This window comes from Pleurodeles waltl, chromosome 1_1 (genome assembly GCF_031143425.1).
Source record: "Pleurodeles waltl isolate 20211129_DDA chromosome 1_1, aPleWal1.hap1.20221129, whole genome shotgun sequence".
Taxonomy (NCBI): Eukaryota; Metazoa; Chordata; class Amphibia; order Caudata; family Salamandridae; genus Pleurodeles; species Pleurodeles waltl.
The window spans coordinates 184,870,331-184,894,704 of NC_090436.1; the positions used below are offsets into that span (position 1 = coordinate 184,870,331).

At 45.9% G+C, this 24,374-nt stretch overlaps 1 protein-coding gene across 1 annotated transcript in view; it reads right to left on the minus strand.

The window, feature by feature from the left end:
* The window catches only part of CCBE1 (collagen and calcium binding EGF domains 1), a 682,825-nt gene that overhangs the window by 75,348 nt on the left and 583,103 nt on the right, over positions 1-24,374 (minus strand). The window contains exon 5 of the mRNA XM_069220382.1: positions 1,466-1,603. Within this exon, the coding sequence (XP_069076483.1) occupies positions 1,466-1,603 (138 nt within the window). The remainder of the gene's footprint in view (positions 1-1,465; positions 1,604-24,374) is intronic.

Consider the following 24,374-nt stretch of genomic DNA (forward strand, 5'->3'; position numbering starts at 1 on the left):
ACTGGTGCAATTGAGCTTCCCTGGCACTCAATACTACACACAACCATATCTATCATTACCCATGATCAACATCCCGGACAATCCTCCTCCTTGAAGCCCATTACACTTTCACCTCTCAAAACCCAGCGGATGCTGAAAATAGTGACTAGTTTATCTCCTTCCAACTCCCCATCATGTCACTTATAGAATAGTTACTCCATATGCCAAAAGACACATTTACATAACCAACTTTTTAAATTACTAAAACATGGATCAAACAGAAACATGCAGCTGGTTCATTTCCCTACCACAGTTACACCGTCACCTTAATCTCATTAAGAACAACACATAGTAAGTGATTCATATTGACAGATCCCCCAAGTATTGACCCTGCTCATCCAAAACCATGTCCATCTTCTCTTGAGCCCATCACCTTCACAGTAATGTCTACAATATGGTGCTCTACTTTTCTCCTTTAGTAGAGATAAAGGTGAAAAGGCTTGTGCTCCTGGACTAGAATAATACTGATTTAGGGTTTCCTGTGTGCAGCACCGGTCAGCCTGTTGACAAGCAGAACAATAAGAAGATGAAGCACTTCCAGTATACCAGCAAGTTCTCCAGATCAGTGAAGATAACACAATGGGCATGCCACAAAAATATATAGAGCTGAATGGAACGGGTTTTCATTGCATGCTGATGACCTTCCAACCAAAAGATAACATCTGGGTTAAAACTGAAAGAATGAGTGTTCTACTAAACCCATGCCATGGTGGTTTCCTGGTTAAACTAATGGAAATATGGCAAATCTCCTTTACCAAAACATAAATTGCTGTTTGATAAAGCTCCTGTGTTTGCTCAGTTTGCAATATCGGTCTGTACTAAGTATGAAATAAAATATATTGGAGGACAAAACAAGAGCCTCTGAGATTGCAAATGACTTGTGAGACTAGTCTGAAGTGGTGAGGGCAGAAGGGAGGTATGAGGTGTGGTGTGCTTGGTCAGACTTTTTCAAGGCCTTCCTAAAGGTTACATCATGTTTTAAGGGTCCAACGTAAAAGGTAAAATCCAAAAGTCCTGGACTTTGGCAGCCAATCTCTGATGTACTTTTCACTTGAAACATAGAAGCAAAAACCACAGGATGTACAGTTAAGAATATCCTCTGAGATGTCAGAGACTACAGTGCCAATCTTTGCAAGAACTTAAAAGCATCAAAAGCAAGCCACGACTACTTAAAATGGATTTTGATCATCAACAAACGGTGAGCAGGAGAATTTTTCACATAAAAATGAAATCTAGAACAAATTTACAAAGAACATTTTTGCAGTAGTCAGATTTATAAGGTAGATCAAGAACCCATGATAAACTTTGATAAACCTTCATACTACAGCGAGTGTGCATACTACTACATAAAATGCATAGTGAAACAGCTGTACATTGAGGTAGACAATGCTGATGATGACAAAAGATGAGTTATAGGAAATCATACCTTGGACTCCTTTGGTGCATGACGTTCCATCATCTTCCAGCGTATAGCCCTCCAGACAGCTGCACCTGTAACTCCCAGGTGTATTAATGCAGATGTGAGAGCACACAGTCAAATTGTTGGAGGCACACTCGTCAATATCTGATATCATGCAAAATAAAGAAAAATAAAGATTAATGCAGAATAAAAGTATGTTACACAATATTTATGGATGCAGATATTTACTTAAACTCATTGAGGATCGATACAGTGTATCTGATGCAAAATAACAGGCTCTTGGACAACTCAAACACACCTACATTATATGTGCTGCCAAAACCCAAAATGTTGGTTATCCTATTGTTTACACTGTCATCACACTGGCGGAAATGCTCCCAGATTTTATACAAATCTGTTTTGATGTGCTGGAATTAAATACATACAGAATAATGCAAAATGCAACAGGCAGGCTTAAGAAACAACAATGTATAAGAAAAAATACCTCCTGGTTCCTCTTAGGTCACACAGTTAGAACTGCCATATGACCCTGTTGCCTTACAAGGATGGTTGCCTGCTAAAGATCACAAGTTTAACATATGTGGCACTATAATGGGTACACAAGAGGTATCACTCTATGCCAATCAGTTAATGGTAAAGTGGAAGAAAACATCCTGACAAGGTAGCTAAAAACACACAGTTTTACCAATGTCCTTACATAAACATTCACAATTTAGACCAGTCAGGAAAAGTCAAGGATTTCATCAGCCTTGTAACAAGTTTCACCCTTGCATCAACTGTGCCATGAATTACTTTACGAGCACTACTACCTTACTCAACACTACTATTTCATTCTGTGTCTTCATGGCCTCCCCTTTTGTCGTAGTTTGACTCTTGCTCTAGGCAAGACTGCTGGTTTAAGGATGACAGTACTTATGTTTGTAGGCGACTATGCCAGTCCTACAACAAGTCGCAACTGTTGTCCCAACCCTCCTGGCTCACAAGCAGCAACTCACCAAAAACCCAAACAGTAAAAGGTGATTTGTGGCAGCCTTTATGCATGGCCTCGAGTGCAACATCTCAGGGAGTGTTGTGGTTAAACAGAGATTACCCCTTTCTCACATGAACAACATGTCTCAATCAAGCACAGGCAATGAAAGAGGTGCAGTAAAAATCTTAATAGGGTTTTATAAACAATACTGCAATCTATGATAAATTGCATGGGCTGCAATGATTAGGATAATGAATGATGCAAGAAACAGAATTGTGAACATGAGAGTCATTAATACAAAGACCCCTACCATCTTGCAATAACATAGAATGACATGAGGTATGAAATATGTCCTAATACCCTTGCATGATGAACCTAATCTCTAACATAAAGAGAGCTAGGTGTGTTAAATCTAATCTGCCAATGCCATGTCCATGAGAAGAGCCTCCCAACCCTCATTACCTTGGAATGAGGTCTCTAGATCAGACTCCGTAGGGACACAAAGACTGGGTCAGCGTCAAGGCAATGTGCAGCTTGGATAGCGTTGATGGCATCTGATAAGAATCCCTCTAACTATCTGTCTATGTGAGGTGCAGTTATACAGATCTGCTCAGACCCCTGACGTAGGTCTGTTCCCAAACAATAGATAACAATACATGCTTGGGGTAGCAATTACATAAACATTTCTCTCAAAAGCCAAGTGGGAAAGTACCTAATGTGAATACCTACATCTTATCTAGCTCTGGCACTGATAGTGACACCTTAGCAGAGCGGCACTGATAGCACAAAAATAAAACATTGTCCCAACTAAAAATAATGCAGCCATCTTGGAAAGATATAACTAAATTTTTGCTCTTAAACAGAGCAACCTAAGTAGGGGAAAAGTCACTAGGTGACGGGAGCACAGCTAACTCCTGCTTCCCATTAAAACAAGATAGGATTCACTACACTTTCATGATGAGGAGGAGTGTTATACATAGATGCGGACCTGGGCGCTTAAGCTAGGAGTAGGTGTGAAAGTCGCCAATCGTTTGCAAATTAATGAAGGACTGAAACAGTGATGTGCTCTGGAACTACTTCTCTTTAGTCTGCATACTGCATATATGCAGAGCACACTATTGAAAGCTAACTCCTTCTCACCGAAGCCTAGTACACAAGTGGTCCAGCCTATACATTAGGCAGATTGTCTGGTCATTCTTGAACATAACTAAACTGGAATGCAATGAACCTTGGATAAACTGCATAGCTATAACTTGGATAACGAATTGTAAATGAACAAAGATAAAATCAAGGCAATGGTATTTGGCAAATCAAAGAATAAACTAAGCCAGTACATTATCTGGACAGGTCCCAGGCCCAGCTCTCCCCATGCTAATGCATTGCTCTTGCTCCTGTCTTCTCCTTGCTTTTTCCCCATTTTTGTGTGCCTTCTCCTTGCTTTGCCAACGTTCTTACTTCTTTCTCCTTGCTTTTTCCCCTGATGTTTGGACAGCCTCCCCATGCAACTCCTGACCTTAACCTAACTTCTGGGATTCTGAAGAGTCCTCTGGACCTGGCTGTTTGAAAGGGCCTTTTGTACCTGCAAGGGTTTGGATGCTCTATTGGATCATCAGCCACTATTAAAAATGGGGTCTCTAGTTGGCAGTCGGTTTGCACCCTGTAGAAGGAGGGACCCTCACTCTAGTCAGGATAACGGGGATGCCTGCTGAGATAACCCCTGCTCACCCCGTTGGTAGCTTGGCACGAGCAGTCAGGCTTATCTCAGAAGCAATGTGTACAGCATTTGCACATAACACACAGTAATACAGTGAAAACACTACAAAAGGACAACACGCCAGTTTTAGAAAAATAGCCAATATTTATCTATATAAAATAAGACCAAATACGATAAAAATCACACATACAGTAATAAAAATATGAATTCTGCAAAAATTACTCAGAAATACAGTTTCTTGAAGTCGATAGCTCCACCTGGGGCTATCATGGCGTCATGATCAACAAAACCAACAGTTCAGGCCAGCTACAGTGTTGGGAAGACCTGCAAACAGAGAGTGGCCTCACTGGCTTCGTGGTGTCGGTGAGGGGGTCATCATGCCCTTGAAGTCAGACGCATTGCGGATCAAACTCCAGGTTGATGAAGTCTGGAGCACTGGCGTTGATAGTGTTGGGTGCTACGGTACAAAGCGGAACGATGTGATGTGCAGTGCCCACAGGTCATGGTGCAGGCAGCTGCTCGGTGACCAGGGCTGCGGTGTAAAGCGGGGCGGAGTGACACGCAGTGTCACCAGGCCACGATGCAGGCAGTGGTGTTGTCGTTACTGATGTGCTGTCGTTGGTAGGCCCAAGTCAGCGGTGTGGCATGGGGCGGGCTCCGTGTGGCATCCATGGGTTGTGGTGCCGACAGGGACATCTATTGACAACACTGGAGTCGATGGTGCTGGCGTCGGTGGACCGGGGCTGTGGTGTGGGACAGGATGTTGCTTTGTGTACCTCATAAGCGGTATCCACAGGCCATGGTGCAAGCAGTGGCACCGGCATCAGCAGGAGCGTCGTCGTCGAGGATGCCCAGGCTGCGGTGCGAGCAAGGCGATGCCAGAGTGCGATGCCCACAGGTCACGGTGCGAGCAGCGGCTCAGTGGCAGCGTGAGATGACGGGGTCAGTGAGACCAGGGTTGCGGTGCGAAGCGGGGCAGTGCAGCTCGGTGCAGCGTCGGCAGGTCACCATGCAGGCCAGCGGTGTCGTTGACGGCGTCGCAGTGGTTTTTCTTCTTGAACAGCACCAAAAACACAGTTCCCTGTGCTGTAGGTAGATAAAACTGAAATCTTTGATATCCCTGAGACTTCCAACAGGGGGCAAGCTCTACTCCAACCCCTTGGAAAACTTTCTCAAGCAGGATACACTGCAAGGTTCACCCTTTGCTCTCTATTAAGGCAGAAACATCAACTCCAGGCCAACCCAGCAAAGCAACACAGGAAAGGGGCACTACTCCAGCTCTTCTCCTTGACAGAGGTTCCTCTTGATTCCAGAAAGATTCCAAAAGTCTGGGGTTTAGGGTCCACTACTTATACTCAGTTTTGCCTTTGAAGTAGGTATACTTCAAAGGAAAATCTCTGTTGTTCACAAGATCCTGCCTTGCCAAGAGATGGCCCCAGACCCACACCAGTGGGTCTGAGACTGCACTGTGTGAAGGCAGGCACAGCCCTTTCAGCTGTAAGTGACCACTCCTCCCTCCACTGTAGCCAACGTGGCTCATCAGGATATGTAGGCTACACTCCAGCTCCCTTTGTGTCACTGTCTAGAGGGAATTCACATCAGCCCAACTGTCAGTCTGACCCAGACGTGGAATACACAAGCAGTCAGAGGCACAGAATGGTTTAAGCAAGAAAATGCCTACTTTCTAAAAGTGTCATTTTCAAACTTACAATCTAAAAACCAACTTCAGTAAAATATGTATTTTTAAATTGTGAGTTCAGAGACCCCAAACTCCATATTTCTATCTGCTCTCAAAGGGAATCTAACTTTAAAGTTATTTAAAGGCGTCCCTCCTCCCATATTAACCTATGAGAGAGATAGGCCTTTCAACATTGAAGACTGAATTTAGCAGTATTTCACTGTTAGGACATGTAACACACATCAGTACATGTCAACTTTTAACATACACTGCACCCTGCCCATGGGACTAGCTAGGGCCTACCTTAGGTGTACCTTAAATGTAGCAAAAGGGAACATTTAGGCCTGGCAAGTGGGTACACTTACCGAGTCAAATTGGCAGTTTAAAACTGCACACACAGACACTGCAGTGGCAGGTCTGAGCCATGTTTGCAGGGCTACTCATGAGGGTGGCACACTAGTAGCATTTGCTTTACCGGCCCGGGGCACCTCTAGTGCACTTTACTAAGGACTTACCAGTAAATCAAATATGCCAATCATGGATAAACCAATCAACAATATATTTTACACAGAGAGCATATGCACTTTAGCACTGGTTAGCAGTGGTAAAGTGCCCAGAGTCCTAAAAACAACAAAAACTGGGCCGAAAAAATAGGAGGAAGGAGTCAAAAAGTTTAGGGATGACCCTGTAAGAAGGGCCATTTCCAACAGCCAGACTTTAAAAGCCCTGATTGATTGGGACAACTTAAGAGAGGATATACCGTAGCACATATTTACTGGGTGTTTGGCTCTCAGTCACTGGCACATCAAGTATTCACAGAAACAATATAAAGTAAAACGCAAGTAATTTAATCTTTGTTCTCTGCCAGCTTAACTCACAGCTATACAGCCCAAGATCTCAAGCAATAGCAATTAGAGTCACTAAAGCCAAGATTATTCAAACAGTTTCCTATGGACATTTGGCCTTTCCTTCCGGACTCTCTCAGCTCATAGATAAAATCCAATGCATAACCTATAGGCGTGTCTTTTGCCTAGCACAGTAATCCACACAGGCACAGCTTCACCTAGAATTTGGTCTTTCAAGACAGGACATGGACTGTCTATCATCTTTTGCTAAATATTGCCATCAAGTTATGAATTCGACACCAGATACCCCTAAGTCTACAATTCAAGTAATTTTTACTCAAAATAATAATCCATGGTTGAACTACCTGACCTGTGCAATGAAAGATCTACATCTTACCACAGACTCCAGTCTTTGTACTACCTCATATATGGCCCTGAAAGTAATTTATAAAAACAAGTTCGACTTTTATCTAGGACAGGACTAAAATACACAATTTGAATTAATTTGCAAGACATAAGAAACTATTCACATGCAATCTTACCTAAAAAGGCACTGCGTGGAACTTGCAGAAATCAAATTCTTCGTGCTAGGTTTATGGTCCTGCCCATCAAAGAGTGCAGAGCAATCAGGAGAAAATATCTAATGGCCGAAAAAGGCTGCAGGTTTTCTAACTATGGAAGAGATCGATCTCCCGTATACTCTGTTGTTGTCCTGAATTGTTAGCAGCACCTGCACTTTACTTAGGCCATTGTTCCTAAAAACGCTATTAAAAGCTGCAAAAGTGAACTATGGCTGAGTTTGATTACCCGTGACACAACTACACGCGCTTATTTTGGAAAAGGTATAAACATAGTGATAAAATAAAGATCTTACAACATCAAATAGTATCAGAACAAACTAATGTTAGCAATTAAAGCAACCTAGAATAGCATAACTGATGTCTTTCTGGCAAGAAAATAACTTTTCGCTGAATTTTTGTGTTTGAATCCTTGTAATTGAAATTTTATCTTTTTAACTACATTTTACTACTCACATTTCTTTTAAAAATGAAGAGTAAAACTCTTATTGCGAGTTATGTGTTTTTTAACGATTTTAAATATGGGAATCAATAAAGGTATTCAATCAAGCAGTGACAGATGCGACATTTGACCAAAGAGATGTGTACTGTCAGCCGCCAGTCCGCTGCCTTTTAAGCCAATGGGCTGCCTTTGGGAGTGGAGCCGCTGACGTCAGTGGTGTGCAAAGCTCTGGAGCAGATCGGTAGATGGTTGAATTCTCGGGGTTACTGTCAGTCTTGTACGCCCTCTGGCAAGGGCGCTAAAATATTAAAGAACAATCCTACACTCTGCCCAGCCGAGGCTGCAGGGATTGTGTATAAGTAAGGAACAAAGCAATGCTGGCGACAAACACATATAAAGGGTTTTTTGTACAAGGGCGATGGGGCTGACTCTGAGTCGATGGACCCTCAAGTTTTTTTCTATCTGTTCTCACTGGGAGCAAGGTTTAATTTACAAGCCTGGTCCATGGCAAGCTTGCACTGGGCTTTGGGGGGTAGGGAGTGGGGTCAGACAGCAGTGGTGGGAGTCCCATTGCAGGGCAGGATGCCTGATCCTCATGTGAGTGACAACTGAGCATGGAAGGGGACTCATGGAGGAATCAATGGGACTCAGAATACGACTTCACTACCTTTCATCTAGATATAGGGGGCGGAAACACTCGCCTTGTGCATCAGCCATTAATGCGCAAAGTTAATGGAACAGAGTCTAGGCTAGGACAGCAAGGGTCCGAGGGAGGGAAAGAATGACATGATATAGAGAGAGAGTGGCGGTATTGAAGATGAGAGCAAGTCCAAGGGGAAGTGAGGGAGGGATAACAAGCCAGAGGAATGGAGTGAGAGTTTACCTGGAAGTCGGTATTTGGTAAAATAAAAGGAGAGGCGAGAGGTATCACTATTCCTCACCCTCCCAACTCATACTAAAAAACACACAAAAAAGGGGAAGAGTTGATGTTAAAATGGGGTCATTCAGGGTATGACTGACCCTTTTTATATCACCTCTTCCCCTTTTTAGATTGAGCTTGCAAGCACTCTGGCCTGTTGTAATCTATCTGGAAGCTTTTAAACACTCCCACTGCACGCCCATCACTATCACTATCACTTGTTCATGCCTTTCAAAAATCCTTTGTTATCATTGGTAAATGCTTTACATTTGTCTCTCCTTGGGCAGTTTTGTTACTGCCTTAGCCAGAGACCCTGTTACATGGATAATTGCACATTTGCCGATACATTTGACGGCAAGCAATCTTCTTTTTCCTTTTGTGTCTCTCCTTCGTGCTAATGCTCATGGCGGCCTTGGTGCTTTGAATAGGCTTGCTTATGTCAACTGTTTTACTTTTCATTTTCAAATTATGTGACAAGAAAAGTCCAGTTAGGAATTTGAAACGCTAATAGCTTTAACTCAAGCAAACGTGAGACCTATTGCATTGCGAAAGCTTGTTTAGTGTGTTATTTGTTAATTTGCACCTGTGGGTCCAACTAGCACACAAAATGTGGCATTCCACAGGTGATGATCCGCAAGCCCGTTTAATATTTCCTCGAGCCTGCCAGACTGGCAGCTGCTTGCCCTTTCCCAAAGCACAGAATTTTGTTTGGTGCTGACCTCATGCGCAGCATGGCTCCTGTATTGCAGCTTCCTTGGTGCATTGATGTGATGGGCAGCGTTTCTCAGCTGCAGCTTCCGAGTAGGCAGCACTCCTCCCTCTACATCTGGAACATTAGTTGTTTGCGGGTAGATGGGAGTGGGTCTGACACTCTGTAGCTTCCCTCAGATACATCTCCTGCCAGAGAGAAGCTGCGATTCGCTCCACTAGGGACTAGGGGCAATGTTCCCTCTAATTTTTTTCCACTGTGTGTGGCAGTGTGCGGTCTCTGTGCGCTGCAGCCAAGGATACGTGCGCCAAGAAATTGACCATTCACGCGCGCAGCGCATAACTAGCCAAGATCTTTGGCATTAGCCTCTCCATACCACTAAAGCAAAAAAGGGATATCATTGCTCCATGCAATAGGGCATCAAGGCAGTTCTGTGACCTGGTTGCACACCCCAAGGACATGACCTGTTAGGGGAGCACGTATATTGCTCTAAAAGGCTTATTTAGGCTTAGAAAGCGATAACACATAAACTACCACAAAGTATAGGAATAGTGGAACATTTGATAACAGCACATTTACTACTGTTCTGAAGCATTTCCTAGCTCATGAACCATTGATTTTCAAGACAAATATCACTTGCCCGCTTGCATGCTAAAGCACGCCAAATGATGTTTAAAACACTCCCCGCGGTATTTAAAAGCTGTTTTGATTGACTTTAATCCAGATTCAAATATAAGCATTATCTGCCTTAGGGGAGCACGTATATCGCTCAAAAAGGCTTATTTAAGCTTAGAAAGTGATAAAGCATATAAACTACCACAAAGTATAGGAATGGTGGAACATTTGATAACAGCACAACGTGCGCACTTGCCAAAGGGGCCTGCGCGATGGGGGAAGGAAAGGTGCGCGCGCACCTTACAGGGAACATTGACTAGGGGCCATATGTACTACTAAAGCATTTTCCCATAGACACAGAATGGGTAAAACCCTTTGATACATCTGGGCCTAGGAGCGAGCCTCTGCACCTAAAATTAGAAACACGCGCTCCCAAAACATTGCCATGGAGTGCAGGGGAGAGGGATGTTTGAAAACATGCGAAGATAAAATAACTATAACCAGGTTTGAAAAGGAAATGGTGAATAACCTGTCAGCGTTCTGTTTCAAGATGATAACAGTGGGATTTAGAAGGGTTTGGTTCGTGTTCCATTGACCAGAGCAGAAAATCCACAGTGCAGCTTCTCTCCTTGGAAGTCTGGTAGATCATCTCTCAAATAACTTCCTTGTTCTAACTGCATGAATAACCTGAGCTTTGTCTGAGCTAATGAAGATTAGCAAAACACTATTTTTACTTCCCAGAGCAGGGTGACAGCCATCGGCCTGCTTTAAGATCTGCTCACAGTGGAGGAAAATGGTTAGTGATGGGAACCAGAGCATTAGGTGGGCCAGGTCCTTCCAGGTCTCAGCCTTGGTAGTAATTTAAAACAAATATTGGAAGGGTGCCTTTCGAGCTCTTTATTCATGTCCTTAACCCTGCATGGAAAGCACAGATCGATTTCTGAACAATGAGTGTAAAAAACGTTAAGGTGGTCTATGTTATTACTGCTTGTATTTCACATACTTTACTTAAACTTGCATTCCCTATGAGTGCTTGTTTTTTCCAGGATGTTGTGGTAAGGATTTTTCCTGGCAGCTTATCATTTTATCCAGTGCACAGTTTGAATCGAGTCACATCCAGGTGTTTGTAACAGGACACAATTGAGTTGTAGCTGAAGGCAGTGCACATTTCCTTCCCCTAGTGCCTCACAGTGGGACAAAAAGTTGTCATAATACCTGGTCATTCAATCCTTAGCCTCTCTGTAAAGAGCACAGAGCAATGGTCATATATGCCAGTTGCTGGTGTGATTCTATGCAATTGTGTGGTTGTGGTGACACCGTGGGAATTTTAGTGTATATGCTTAAGCTTCGTCCTTATTTATATAGGCCCCACCCCTTAACTGGACCCCCCCATTTTTTCCATCCCACTCAAAGCCCTAATGGAGACACTTCTGTTCAATTTTAAGTTATGAGGAATTTATGTAGCACATTGCTGTTGCTTCAATGCACTTGGATCCTCGTACACAACAGCACCAGTGAATGACTGGCTGTGGAAATTGCATATTATAACCGTGAGTTACAAACAGAAAGGGTCAGTTGCAAGGCAGAGCGTGATGTTGAGATGGTGATTGCGAGTAATGTATGAGTTGTGGTGTATTTTGCATGAGAAGCTGACTGAGTTATGCATGAGATGGTGTGACTTAGATATACTTGAGAAGCTGCAGTTGTGAATTATGCCTCAGGTGGTTGTTTGTGATGCATGAGATGCTGTGACTTTGAAACGTCTGAGAAGCTGTTTCTGTGTGTCATCCGTGTGATGGTATGACTGTTAATTAAACACACACATGGATATTATTCAAGAGATGCTCTGAGTTATGTGCAAGCTCACGTGGCAATGAGTGATGCATGAGTCCATGTGAAAGTAAGTTATGTCAACCCAACTGCTGCAGTGAGCCTAGAAATACATTCAAACATATTAGAAACCACAAACATAGCATATGACGTGCACAGTAAATCATAACTGGTAGCTCACTACAATTACAATCTGTTTCCCTGACACTACTTACTTTATCAGTCTGCTAGACAGGATGCTATAGCACAATAATGAAGACTAAATAAAGCTACAAACCACTAAAAGAAGACATGATTTCTAAAGTTACATCTTCATCATTTCTCATAAACTCTTAAAGCTAATGCTATGTGCTCGGTTGACACAGAAGGCAAAGCCGAGGGCTGGCATCAGGGCAGGTCACTGCAGTGGTGGAAGCCTTGTGCGGTGTCCCAAGGCATACATAGTGAACATAAGCTCGCGCCCATACTCCAGACCTGTTGTTAATCGAGCAAGGGGAAATCTCTATTTCCAAAGGTGATGCTTTCAACAAACAAACCACTTCTTTACAAGCCTTGGTTCTTTCTGCTGAAGCCTGATGCTATGTAGGACGTAGGTCAGGAGATGTTTCATCTTTAAATCTGAAATGATGGAAAACCCATTGGAGATCAAACACTAAACCCCATAGTTTAATTGGTGAATTTGTGGATTGCTTTATGCCACTCAAGGTTATTTGCAAGCTCTAAGGACAGAATAAAAGGGAAAAGAAGGTCTGCAGAAGATGAACCTTTGACTCTGCTTCTGCAGGCAGGTCACTCCCGCTCCGCCTTCCGCGCCACCTCCTTCCCGTTACCATGTTGCCTTTGTTTTTCCACCGCTGCGCCCCCTGCGGACCCTCCCGCCACCCCCCTCCTTCTCACCGTTTCCTTGTTGCCTTCGTTTTCCCGCCGCAGGGCCCCCTCCTTCTCACTGTTTCCTCGTTGCCTTCGTTTTCCCGTCGCTGCATCCCCTGAGGCCCCTCCCGCCTCCCCCTCCTTCTCACCGTTTCCTTGTTGCCTTTGTTTTCCTGCCGCTGCACCCCCTGCGGCCCCTCCCACCTCCCCCGTCCTTCTCACCATTTCCTTGTTGCCTTCGTTTCCCCGCCACTGCGTCCCCTGCGGCCCCTCCCCCCAGCCCTCTCATTCGCCAGGCCCTCCCGCCTCCCAGCTGCCACTCCCACCCTCCCCTCCTCTTATGGCAGCCGCAGCGCGGTAGCAGGGAGCAACCTTTGACCCTGCTTCTGCAGGCAGGTCGCTCCCCGCTCCGCCTTTCGCGCCACCTCCTTCCCGCTTCCTTGTTGCCTTCGTTTTTCCGCCGCTGCGCCCCCTCTCGCCTCCCCCCCTTCTCACCGTTTCCTTTGTTGCCTTTGTTTTCCCGCCGCTGCACCCACTACGGCCCCTCCCACCTCCCCGTCCTTCTCACCGTTTCCTTGTTGCCTTCGTTTTCCCACCGCTGCATCCCCTGCGGCCCCTCCCGCCTCCCCCCTCCTACTCACTATTTCCTTGTTGCCTTCGTTTTCCCGCCGTTGCGTCTCCTGCGGCCCCTCCCCTAGCCCTCTTATTCGCCAGGCCCTCCCGCCTCCCAGCTGCCACTCCCACCCTCCCCTGCTCTCATGGCAGCCGCGGCGGGCCAAAGGCAAGCCCGTCTGCGCCCGTCCGCGCCTGGACTGCGCCCAGCGCCAGAACCCCTGGCCCTGGCAACAGCCACCCCATCAGCATTCGCTACAACACCGACACCCTCCGCGCACTCAACACCAGCCGAGACACAACCTGCTTCCAGGCCTCTCCAAAGAGCACGCACGGACCCTTCTCCTGACACAACTGCAGCTTCACCTGCAACAGAGCCCACATACCTCCTAGGACCAAGACCAACCACCTCCGTTGCATACTCCTGAACACCCGCTCAGCACGCAAGCACGCCATCGAAGTCTGGGACCTGCTCGACTCCACCTCCCCGGACGTAGCCTTTCTAACCGAAACTTGGTGGAACAACTCCTCAGCACCCGACATCGCCATGGCCATCCCGAACGGATACAAAGTCGCACGCCGAGACTGCACCAACAGAACTGGAGGAGGCATAGCCATCGTCCACAAAGCCACCCTCGAAGTTAAAACCACCCTGGACGACTCCTTCAGCGCAGCCGAACTCCTTCACTTCCAAGTCCGCACCGACCCCAACACCACGCTCAGAGGAACACTCATCTATAGACCCCCAGGGCACCTTTCAGCAACGCCATCGCCAACCTGGCCAGCACCCACGCACTCGCCTCCACGGACTACATCCTCCTCGGGGACCTGAACTTTCACCTTGAAAACAACAATGACACCAACGACACCACCCTGACCGAAAACCTTGCCAACCTCAACTTCACACAGCTCGTCAACACACCCACCCACACAGCCGGTCACACCCTTGACCCCATCTTCTCCACAAGCAACCACGTCACCTTCAACCATACCACCAAACTCTACTGGACCGACCACCACTGCATCCATTTCACCTTCAAGAAACAGACAGAACACCACCTCACCGAATAACCACCACGCCGTTGATGGGGCAAAGTCACCGAATTTCAACTAACCAACGCCCTAGCCCAGAAACCACCCGTCAACCCCACCGACCCCGACATCGCGGCACACAACCTCAAGCTATGGATCAACCACTGCGCCGACTGCCTTGCTCCACTCAGAAAACCCCCCAACAACCACATCAACAAAAAAGCCACCTGGTTCACCGACGACCTCCAAGCCTCCAAATGCCACTGCCGAAAACTCAAGCAAATATGGCTACTCGAACGCACTCTAGACAACCACTCGGCACTCAAGGATGCCACACGCAAACACCACCAACTCATCAGGCTAGCAAAAAGATCCTCCTTCAAAACCCGCCTAGAAAACAATGCCCACGACTGCAAAGAACTTTTCAGCATTGTGAAAGAACTCTCCAACCCAAACGCCACCGTCAACGACATCACCCCCTCCAAAGAACTATGCGACGCCCTAGCAACCGCCTTCCACCAAAAAATCACGGACATCCACGACAGCTTCAACTCCCCTCACACTCCGGACGCTCCTACCCCTCCCACCACGAACTCCACCCACTCCAGCCGACTGACCTCCTGGACCAACATCAGCGACGATGATACCCGCAAGACCATGAACTCCATCCACTCCGGATCACCATCAGACCCCTGCCCACACCACATCTTCAACAAAGCAGACACAGCCATTGCACCAAACCTACGGAAAGCCAACAACATCTCCTTCGAAACTGCAAGATTCCCGGAAAGCTGTAAACACGCCGAAATCAACGCCCTTCTCAAGAAACCAAAGGCAGACCCCAAGGACCTGAAAAACTTCCGGCCCATATCTCTGCTCCCTTTCCCAGCGAAGGTCATCGAAAAAATCATCAACCCTCAGCTCACTCGATACCTCGAAGACAACAACATCCTCGACCCCTCCCAGTCCGGCTTCAGATGCAACCACAGCACCGAAACCGCCCTCCTCGCCGCCACAGTCGACATAAGAAGCCACCTCGACAATGGAGAGACATCAGCCCTCATCCTCCTAGACCTATCAGCCGCCTTTGACACCGTCTGTCACCACACCCTAAAATTCCACCTCCATGCAGCAGGAATCCAGGACCAAGCCCTCGAATGGACCGCATCCTTCCTCGCCGGCAGAACCCAAAGTGTCCGCCTCCCCCGTACCAATCCAAAGCCTTCAACATCATCTGCGGCGTACCCCAGGGCTCATCCCTCAGCCTGACGCTGTTCAACATCTACATGGCCCTCCTCGCACAAGTGGCCCACCAGCACAACCTCAACATCATCTTCTATGCCGACGACACCCAACTCATCCTCTCCCTCACCAAGGACCCGCACACCGCCAAAACCAACCTCCACGGGGGACTGAAAGCCATCGCCGACTCGATGAGAGACAGCCGGCTAAAACTGAACTCGGACAAAACAGAGGTCCTCATCTTTGGGCGCACCCCCTCCGCCTGGGACAACTCATGGTGGCCGTCCACGCTGGGTCTCCCAACGACACCCACTGACAGCCCACAAAACCTCAGCTTCACCCTCGACTCCTCACTCTCTATGTCAAAGCAGGTCAGCGCCATCTCCTCCTCCTGCTACAACACCCTCCGCATGCTTCGCAGAGTTTACAAATGGATCCCAACAGAAACAAGAAAAACAGTAACCCAGGCCCTCGTCAGCAGCAGACTCGACAACGGCAACGCCCTGTACACCGGTATCTCATCCAAACTCCTCCAACGCCTCCAACGCATCCAAAACGCCTCCGCCCGACTCATCCTCAACATCCCTCGCCACTGCCACATCACCCCCCACCTAAGAGACCTTCACTGGCTCCCTGTCAACAAGAGGATCACCTTCAAGCTCCTCACCCACGCACACAAGGCACTCCACAACACCGGACCATCATACCTGAACAACAGACTCAGCTTCTACACCCCCACCCGGCATCTCCGCTCCGCTAACCTCGCCCTCACCTCCATCCCCCGCATCCGACGCAAATCTACGACAGACCCAGGACCTTCTTTCCTTCAGAAAACTCCTCAAGACTTGGCTCGTCGAGCAGTAGCAGCCCCCCCGAGCGCCTTGAAACCCTCACGGGTGTGTAGCGCGCTTTACAAATTGATTGATTGATTGATGAATGGAAGTCACAAGACAGATGGGGTGAGGGTGGTGTGCTCTTCCTTAAAATACTGGTATCTTACCAAGTGGAGCAACAGTGAGTTAAATGCAGCCAGACTTCTATCAGAAGATAAGGAGGCAGGATTGGGAAGCAGGAGAGCAAGTGAGAAGGTATCAGATCCTAACCCCATTTCACCCCATTGCCACCCTCAGGTTTCTTGGCGCTTACCTTTAGTCTCATGGTCTATGGGGACAGGCAGGGTCGTGCCGGCCATCACAAGCAAACTGGTCTGTAGGCTGTGCCCTATGATGTAGTAACCAGAGTGAGAGTACTCATCATACACTAGATGCTCTAGGGCACGCATAGACATGCATGAGGAGAACGGAGCAAGATGCCACATTGGATAACTATATATTCATGGTTCAGTCAACTCTGGTGGGTATCCGTGACACAGAGATACCCAGATTAGGCACCAGATGTATGATGTCAGATGTTGAGTTAATGCCATATCCACTTTATTGTTTAATACCAGGATCTCCTCGAAGATGACTTCTATTTTACATTAAATCAAAATATTGCCAGGTTTCCAAAAGGCGCTTAGTTTCAAGCATTCCTCTGACACAGGATAACTTATAAGATTACATCAAGGAAGATTGTGAGGCTAGAGCCATCTTTTAGAATCCATCCCAGGGTACCCCACCTGAAGCCAAACGTGATGCTTCTTGTGTTTCCCTGCCATGGAGGTCTCATCCTCTTGCACGAAAGACCAATGTTGAAACCATGCCCATCAAATCTGCGCCTCAGATGCGAGGCGTCATGTCAAATTCATCCATCTGCTGAGGAGCTAAACCACTAAAATGAGAGCCAGAACATTGTGCTGGCCACGGAGCTGACGTTTATTTGATGAAATATAGACTATAAAATCGCTGTGAAAATAGAGGGGAAGAAAAGCTTCAAAGATGTTTTGGCATTTTGGCAAGGGAATGCGATATTGAGCAGATATTGTTTGTATGGATGGAAAACTAAGGGATGAGTGCCTGTGGAATAGAATGGGCTAGCATGTGTTACGATCAAAAGATAAAAGAATTATGATAGACCAGAAATATTTCTATTATTTGCATGCCGTGTCGTTTGTAAACCACAGACGTGATTGTGTTAGGTTTAAAGATGTCACTTTAAGATGGAAAAAGGCGAGTCCCCGTGATAAACACTTGTTATGATTTTCGGATGCTTCAGAAAAAAGTTTATCCAGGGACAGCATCGACTCAGGGGCCGCCTCTCTTCCTTGTTTCTCAGATGTCACACTCTGTCTTAAAGGGGTCATTGAGTGCAGAGAAAAAGCCAGTTTTCTTGGCATTGTCTTGAATATTTAACAGAAACAACAGGCACTCTAGAACGTTCTTTGTTTGATGATGTCAGCTGGTGTTTGGAGATCTACTGTCACATCATTCACCTGTTGGCCCCATTTAGGTCAGTGTCCTGGGTGACTAACCATGAGCTGTGTTCAGCAAAAATATTACCTTCTTCATGTAGGGCTTCGTCTGTATTTCCTAGTGAGGATACTTAGTAATATTATGGCTTTAGGTTCTGCCGACCCCTAAGACTTCTTGGGGGTTTTAATATCGAGTACAGCACGTGTAAACATGAACCTGAAAGCATCAAAAAGATGGGCTGAAGTCTAGAAAAAAACAGTAAAATTGTTCCAAGTCTATTTATTGAACCTCAATGCTCAGACGTATTTCCCTGTTTGGGGCACTGAATGGTGGATGGGAGCTGGAGTTCCAGTCACTGCTCCTCAGCCTGTCTGCAGGAAGCTGGAGTGCTCCCACTGAGTGCCTTCACTTCTTGACTAAGCCTATGACCACAAGTGGGATGTAGACTTGCGCCTCCCATAGTATTTCAATATCTCAGCAAGATTTTTTTGCAGTTTTTTATGGAATAAACTCGACCCAAGGTATTGGAGCGCTTTACATGAGCGCAAGGACACATAATGTTTTGTAGGCACAGGGAGATTAAGCAATTTGCCCAGATTCACAGGATGTTGAGCCAATGCAGAGACTTGAACCCTGTTACCCAGTCCATAGTGGACAGCTCAGACTGCTATGCCACATCCATTCTATGTTGATCTGATGCTGGGATCCTGAAAGCAAGAGACCCAGCACAAGGTGGATGTATCACCAACCACTGTAAACATATCTTGTAGAGGGAACTCTTGTGCTTTCTACAGCTGTCTTCTTGGGTTCCCTAGTCAGCATATTGGTATGAGTCCACTTTCTGCTTCTCCTTACCCCTGGATTTGACTACGGAGTCCCACTTTGTATCGTTCATGTCTCCTCAGCTACGTTCAGTCTTTTCTGAGCTTCTGATTCAAACAATTTATTCAGTGAAGAATCAAAGGGATATCTGAGACTTCATCTCCCCAAGCAAAGTTCCCTGCCCATTTTCACCCAATTTTCTGACGAGTTGTGAGACTGTGGAAAGTCACCAAGACATCTGTAAAAAGAACAGATGATGGACAAAATGTGGAACAAATCAAACATTCACTCCCAGTCACAGATCTGGGTTTAATCTACAAGTTTTGCTCATTACACCACCCCAGTTTGGACCCAGCCATATGCAAGTCAGTCATGACACTGCCCTCCATGGGAACGGTCCAGCCTGAACTACCAGACCAGGTCCTCCCTGGAAAAGAAACAAGCATCCTGGGACCGGTTTCAGGGTATTACCCCTCATAAGCCAGGCTAGATTGAACCCAGTGGCACAGTGACAAACGGGACCCACGTCTGGGCATACCCTTCTCACTTAGGGTGACAAAAGCAAAAAGAACAGATGATGGATGGAATGGGGAACAAAGCAAACATTCACCCCGAATCACAGATCTGGGTTTATTCCCTCAGTTTTTTTGCTCACCACGCCACCGTAGTTTGGACCCAGCCACAGGCAAATCAGTCTTGACCCTGCTCTCCATGGGGACAGTCCAGCCTGAACTGGCATGCCCTCCCTCAACCAGAAACATGCATCCTGGGGCTGCTTTTGAGGTATTATCCCTCATCAGCCAGGCTAGCTTGAATCCAGTGGCACAGTGAGCCCAGGATCCACATCTGGGCATATCCTTTCCACTTACAGCGACAAAAGCCTGTTGTTTTTGTGAGAGACATCTGTAGTATCTCCAGACCCCACATATGTGTGGCATTTTTTAAGTGTGCTGCAGTTATTGTAACCTAAAGCTACAGAATATAATCATGATATACAATGACATAATTAATTGCATGGTAAAACGGTTCTGCTATATACTGTAATGCCTTAAGAAGTGGTTAATATCTCCTGCTCTTCTCCTCAATGGCTCAAATGTTCTCAGCAGGCAACATCAATGTTTTAATATTATTACTAGTTCACCCACACAAATTATGCACTCCCTGATCATTCTTTTAAATGTTGTGCTAATGCACTATTGTTAGGGGCAAAATAATGCTCTTAGGTGTGAATGTTTGTAAGCTTAGGAGTCTGATGTCTACAAACACAATGTCTTTCTGCTAAAATAAGTGTGCGTTTCCAGGTCAGGAGACTTGAAAATCACTTTTTTAAAACATTAGAAGCATGCCAAATGCAAACTTTGCAAAATATATTTGATACAAAGGACTGTTTAGTAGAAATCTAAGAGTTTTGCAGAGCAGCAAGTTTATTGCACCACCTGGGAGCAGTACGGCATTTCCTGTTCTATGTGCCCATTCTTAGGTATAGTCTTGATACCTACTCAGTGCTTAATTTGTAAATACAAAGGCACCAGTGCCCAAAGCCCTCTTCTTAAACAACCAGCTGCTGCAATTAAATGAGCAAACATGGAATACTGAGGCAGCGTAATCCTGAAGCCATCTCGGACCTCTTCAATCCATTTAAGCCACTCCCTGTCCCTTCAGCTCACACCTGCAGCTTTCTACTTTCACTCTTTGTGACGCTTTTTGTTTTTTAATTCCTCCGTCTTTCCCAAACGTGTCTTTTGCTCGCAGCAAATGCTTGAGGCAGAAGACTAAGGCCCTCATTCCAACCGCGGCGGTCAATGACCGCCGGGTTGGTGGACCGCGGGAGCACCGCCGACAAGCCGGCGGTGCTCCAATGGGCATTCCGGCTAGCTGCGCCGCCGAGGGGATTCTGACCCCCCCTACCGCCATCCAGTTCCCGGCGGTTCTCCCGCCGGGAACCGGATGGCGGTAGGGGGGGTCGCGGGCCCCTGGGGGCCCCTGCATTGCCCATGCCAATGGCATGGGCACTGCAGGGGCCCCCGTAAGAGGGCCCCGCTAGTATTTCACTGTCTGCATAGCAGACAGTGAAATACGCGACGGGTGCCGTAGCACCCGTCGCACCTTCCCACTCCGCCGGCTCGATTACGAGCCGGCTTCATGGTGGGAAGGTCGTTTTCCCCTGGGCTGGCGGGCGGCCTTTCGGCGGCCGCCCGTCAGCCCAGGGGAAAAGTCAAAATACCCGCCGCGGTCTTGCGACCGCGGTACGGTATTTTGACAGCGGGACTTTGGCGGGCGGCCTCCGCCGCCCGCCAAGGTCCGAATGAGGGCCTAAGTGCCGGCCCTCAAAAATAAGTGCTGGTGCTAAGCACCGGAAACAACAAGCACAAATTAAGCACTGTACCTACTTCTATCATCCTAACAGTCCCTTGCCTGCCATGGCACTCCTCACCCTCATCTGACCACTGCCACATCATCTGCTGACTCTCACTACCACATTACCTGGTCCTGCTTCCTCTGCCCTCATCCCTTACCTGTCTACAGGAGCTGGAGGCTGGATTTAACTTTGCCTCGGGAAAGGTCAAGGCAGCAAAATGAGTGAAATCTGCTTTTTCTGAAATTGTCACCCCTAATTTATAACCCTTTTCTGGACTGTAGTATTAGTCCTTTCTTGCCCTGTTACATGGGTTCCAAAATAGTATTTAATAGTTAAATCAGATTTTTTGATAAGATTATTGCTAAAGTATCTTTATAAATATGAAGCTAGCCTGTCCTCCCTCTCATCAAACCTCCAGAAGCCATTACTCATTATTGTTTGAAGTTGATGACTTTGCCTGTCAGAGGAGAACGGCATGGTTTCTGGGCCCAAGAATACAGAAATGTTGTCAACAACTGGCAACTTAGCAAGAATTAGACATCTGGAAGAGGATACACGACAGCTGCTAGAACAAAAGACAGCTTTAATGGTTATTTTTAGTGGCTTAACCCAAATTAGACTGATAGTATTTGCTCCAAATCATGCCCAGAGCACTTTCAGGCCCTTGGGCGCCAACCCCAGCAGTAGGAAGAACCAGTTCTGATGTGATCCTGAGAGTAGGGGACAAGAATCCATCTAAATAGATAAGTGGCTAGGGAACAACCTGGAGTCCTTCCAGGAGGGAGAAGTGTGCAGCATTTATGAAATTCAAGTTTCTATGAGTTTTTACAGCAAAGAAGCAGTGCTGGTATAAATTGAGAAAGTAGGATTGGGTATGGGACATTTCTTCAATCACTAGCTAGTGCACAGGTTAAGACCGTCATCCCATTACCACCTATCAGAACATTCCTGAAACTATGAAAACTATGCCTGAAGAAGAAGGCCCTGAGGGAAGAAAAATTACTACTGACTCTTGCTGGACTATAAGGGCTTAAGAACTCCAGACCATGCCTGCAACCAGGTAACAGCACTACTTTCCAATTTTCAAGAGGACGGCTTCCTTTTTGCCTGTTCCAGGGACACACCAAGCAGAAAGACCCCAACCTCAAGAGGGCCCAACTGATGAGCAAACCGGAACTTGCAGGTGCCCTGGCTGGAGAGACATATAGTTCCTAGAAACCTGATGCAATGAACAGAGAGCTACATGTCTGAACAAAAAGAACTTATTAGATTTTCTCTGAGGCTTGCTTTGATAACCAGGGTTTATTTAGCTGGCAAGCCAGCACCTCTTTTCAAGTTAATTACCACTTTTCTGACAGTTAAGAAACCTTTTTAACCACTATTTTCCACTAACTTTTCATTGGGCTGACTATTTGTTGGGATGAAGCCCAGTCCATGGTTTAAGACTCTCATTTTTGTAGACAATAGAGAATACAAAGTCAGATAAAACATTGACTCAGAATTCCTGGTGGTGACATCTGGCTCTTGTTCAAGTGGAGGTTGTAGGCGTCTTTGTTAGACGGCCTCCTCATTTTCGGTGGCCTTGATAATCTCATTCTCAAATTCTCTAAATAAAAATAATCTTGTTGGTGTTTTTACTCACACTGAATAGCTCTATATCTCACAACATATCTATAATAAATTAATAGGAGTACTCTGGGTGGAACATTAAGAGCTGGCCCGCCAATTTTGTTTTGTTTCCTTAGAGGGATATAGCCCAGAAGGGAGGCAAAGTGTGCTACCTCATTTCTACGTCCATCTGATGTGCTGTGGGCCATACGGGCACCAAAATAACTTAGAGATCACTGATAGAGTAGGGGTTGCCTCCTCCCTTAAATACAGGTTTACATACTAGCTCCATTATCTTGTATCACTCTCTCATTCTCTTCTAATGCAGTTGTTGGTTCATAGAAGGCTGCCATCTAGGCTCCTCCTGCTTATTGAAAGGGAAGTCCAATCAGCCAAAAAAGTAGAACCCTGTAAATAAGTGTTTTTGTACTGTGGTGGCTGTTTCGGCAGGAGTTTGGAGTCATTTTTCAACCTGCCACTAAGGTAAAAGGCAGCTCCTGCAGTACTATTTATTTCATTTTTGAAGGATACTTGTATTCTTTTTGCCTTTACTTGCACAGTAATAACAGCTTTAAATGACCTTCCTCTCATTATGGTTTCTAGCCTGTGTCTCCAGCCATAATTACAGGGATGGTAATAACAGCAGTTAACGTTGCTCTATTAGAACATTGTAGTGGTTAGAGCTCAACAATAAAGTTGTTCAATCCTACTACTGGCTATTGTACACTCTCTGCACCAACATTCTGATGCTTATCTTTCTGTTTAACTAAGAACATTCTACTCAAATTGTGTGAAAAGGTGGAGCAGCATTATGGCCCTTCTGCCTCTGGCTTTATTTGTTGTAAAAGGCCATCCCCTTCATTTTTATACCTTGCAAAAATGGCCTTAAACAACCGTTATAGGCCTTAGCAGTTTGCTGTAATGCTACAGTGAATCATTCACAGTAAATTATATTTTAAACTTGCAGCTATGCAAATGCAGATGTTAACGAACTAGAACATGATTGTTGGACCTGACATCTTTGGAATGGGTTTCCCCAACCTTTTGTCTTCAAACCGCCTAGTTTTGCTGACTTTGTTTTGGCTGGCCTTAGGACTCTGCACACTTTAGCACTGCCAACCAGTGCTAAAGTGCTTTTGCTCACCAGGTTAAACATGGTAAAATTGTCTTACACCAAATCAGCACATTTAATTTACTTCTAAGTCCTTAGTAAAGTGGTACTACAGGTATGCAGGGCCTGTAAATTAAATCCTACCAGTAGGTCTACAGCACTTATTGTGCCACCCTCTTACGCAACTCTTTTAAACATGTCTCAGTCCTGCCATTGCAGCCTATGGATGAAGTTTTAAACTGCCACTTCGACCCATCATAATAAACCTTCCTTTTTAATACATATGTCTCCCTTAGGGTAGGCCATAAACAGCCCATTGGGCAGGGTGCAGTGCATTTAAAAAGTTGGACTTGAACATTTATGTTTTACATGTCCTGGTAGTGAAAAACTCTTAAATTCATTTATCACTACTCTGATGCCTACTTTCCTCATAGCATAGCATTGGGTTACCTTATTACATGTAATAAAGGATATGTTTTAAATTGGAACAGGTAGAAATATTGAGTTTGATCTCTAAAGAATTGTAATTTAAAACCCTGTTTAATACTAAAGTTGCATTTCAAGTCATAATTCTGAAAATGCCCTTTTAGAAAGCTGGCATCTTCTTG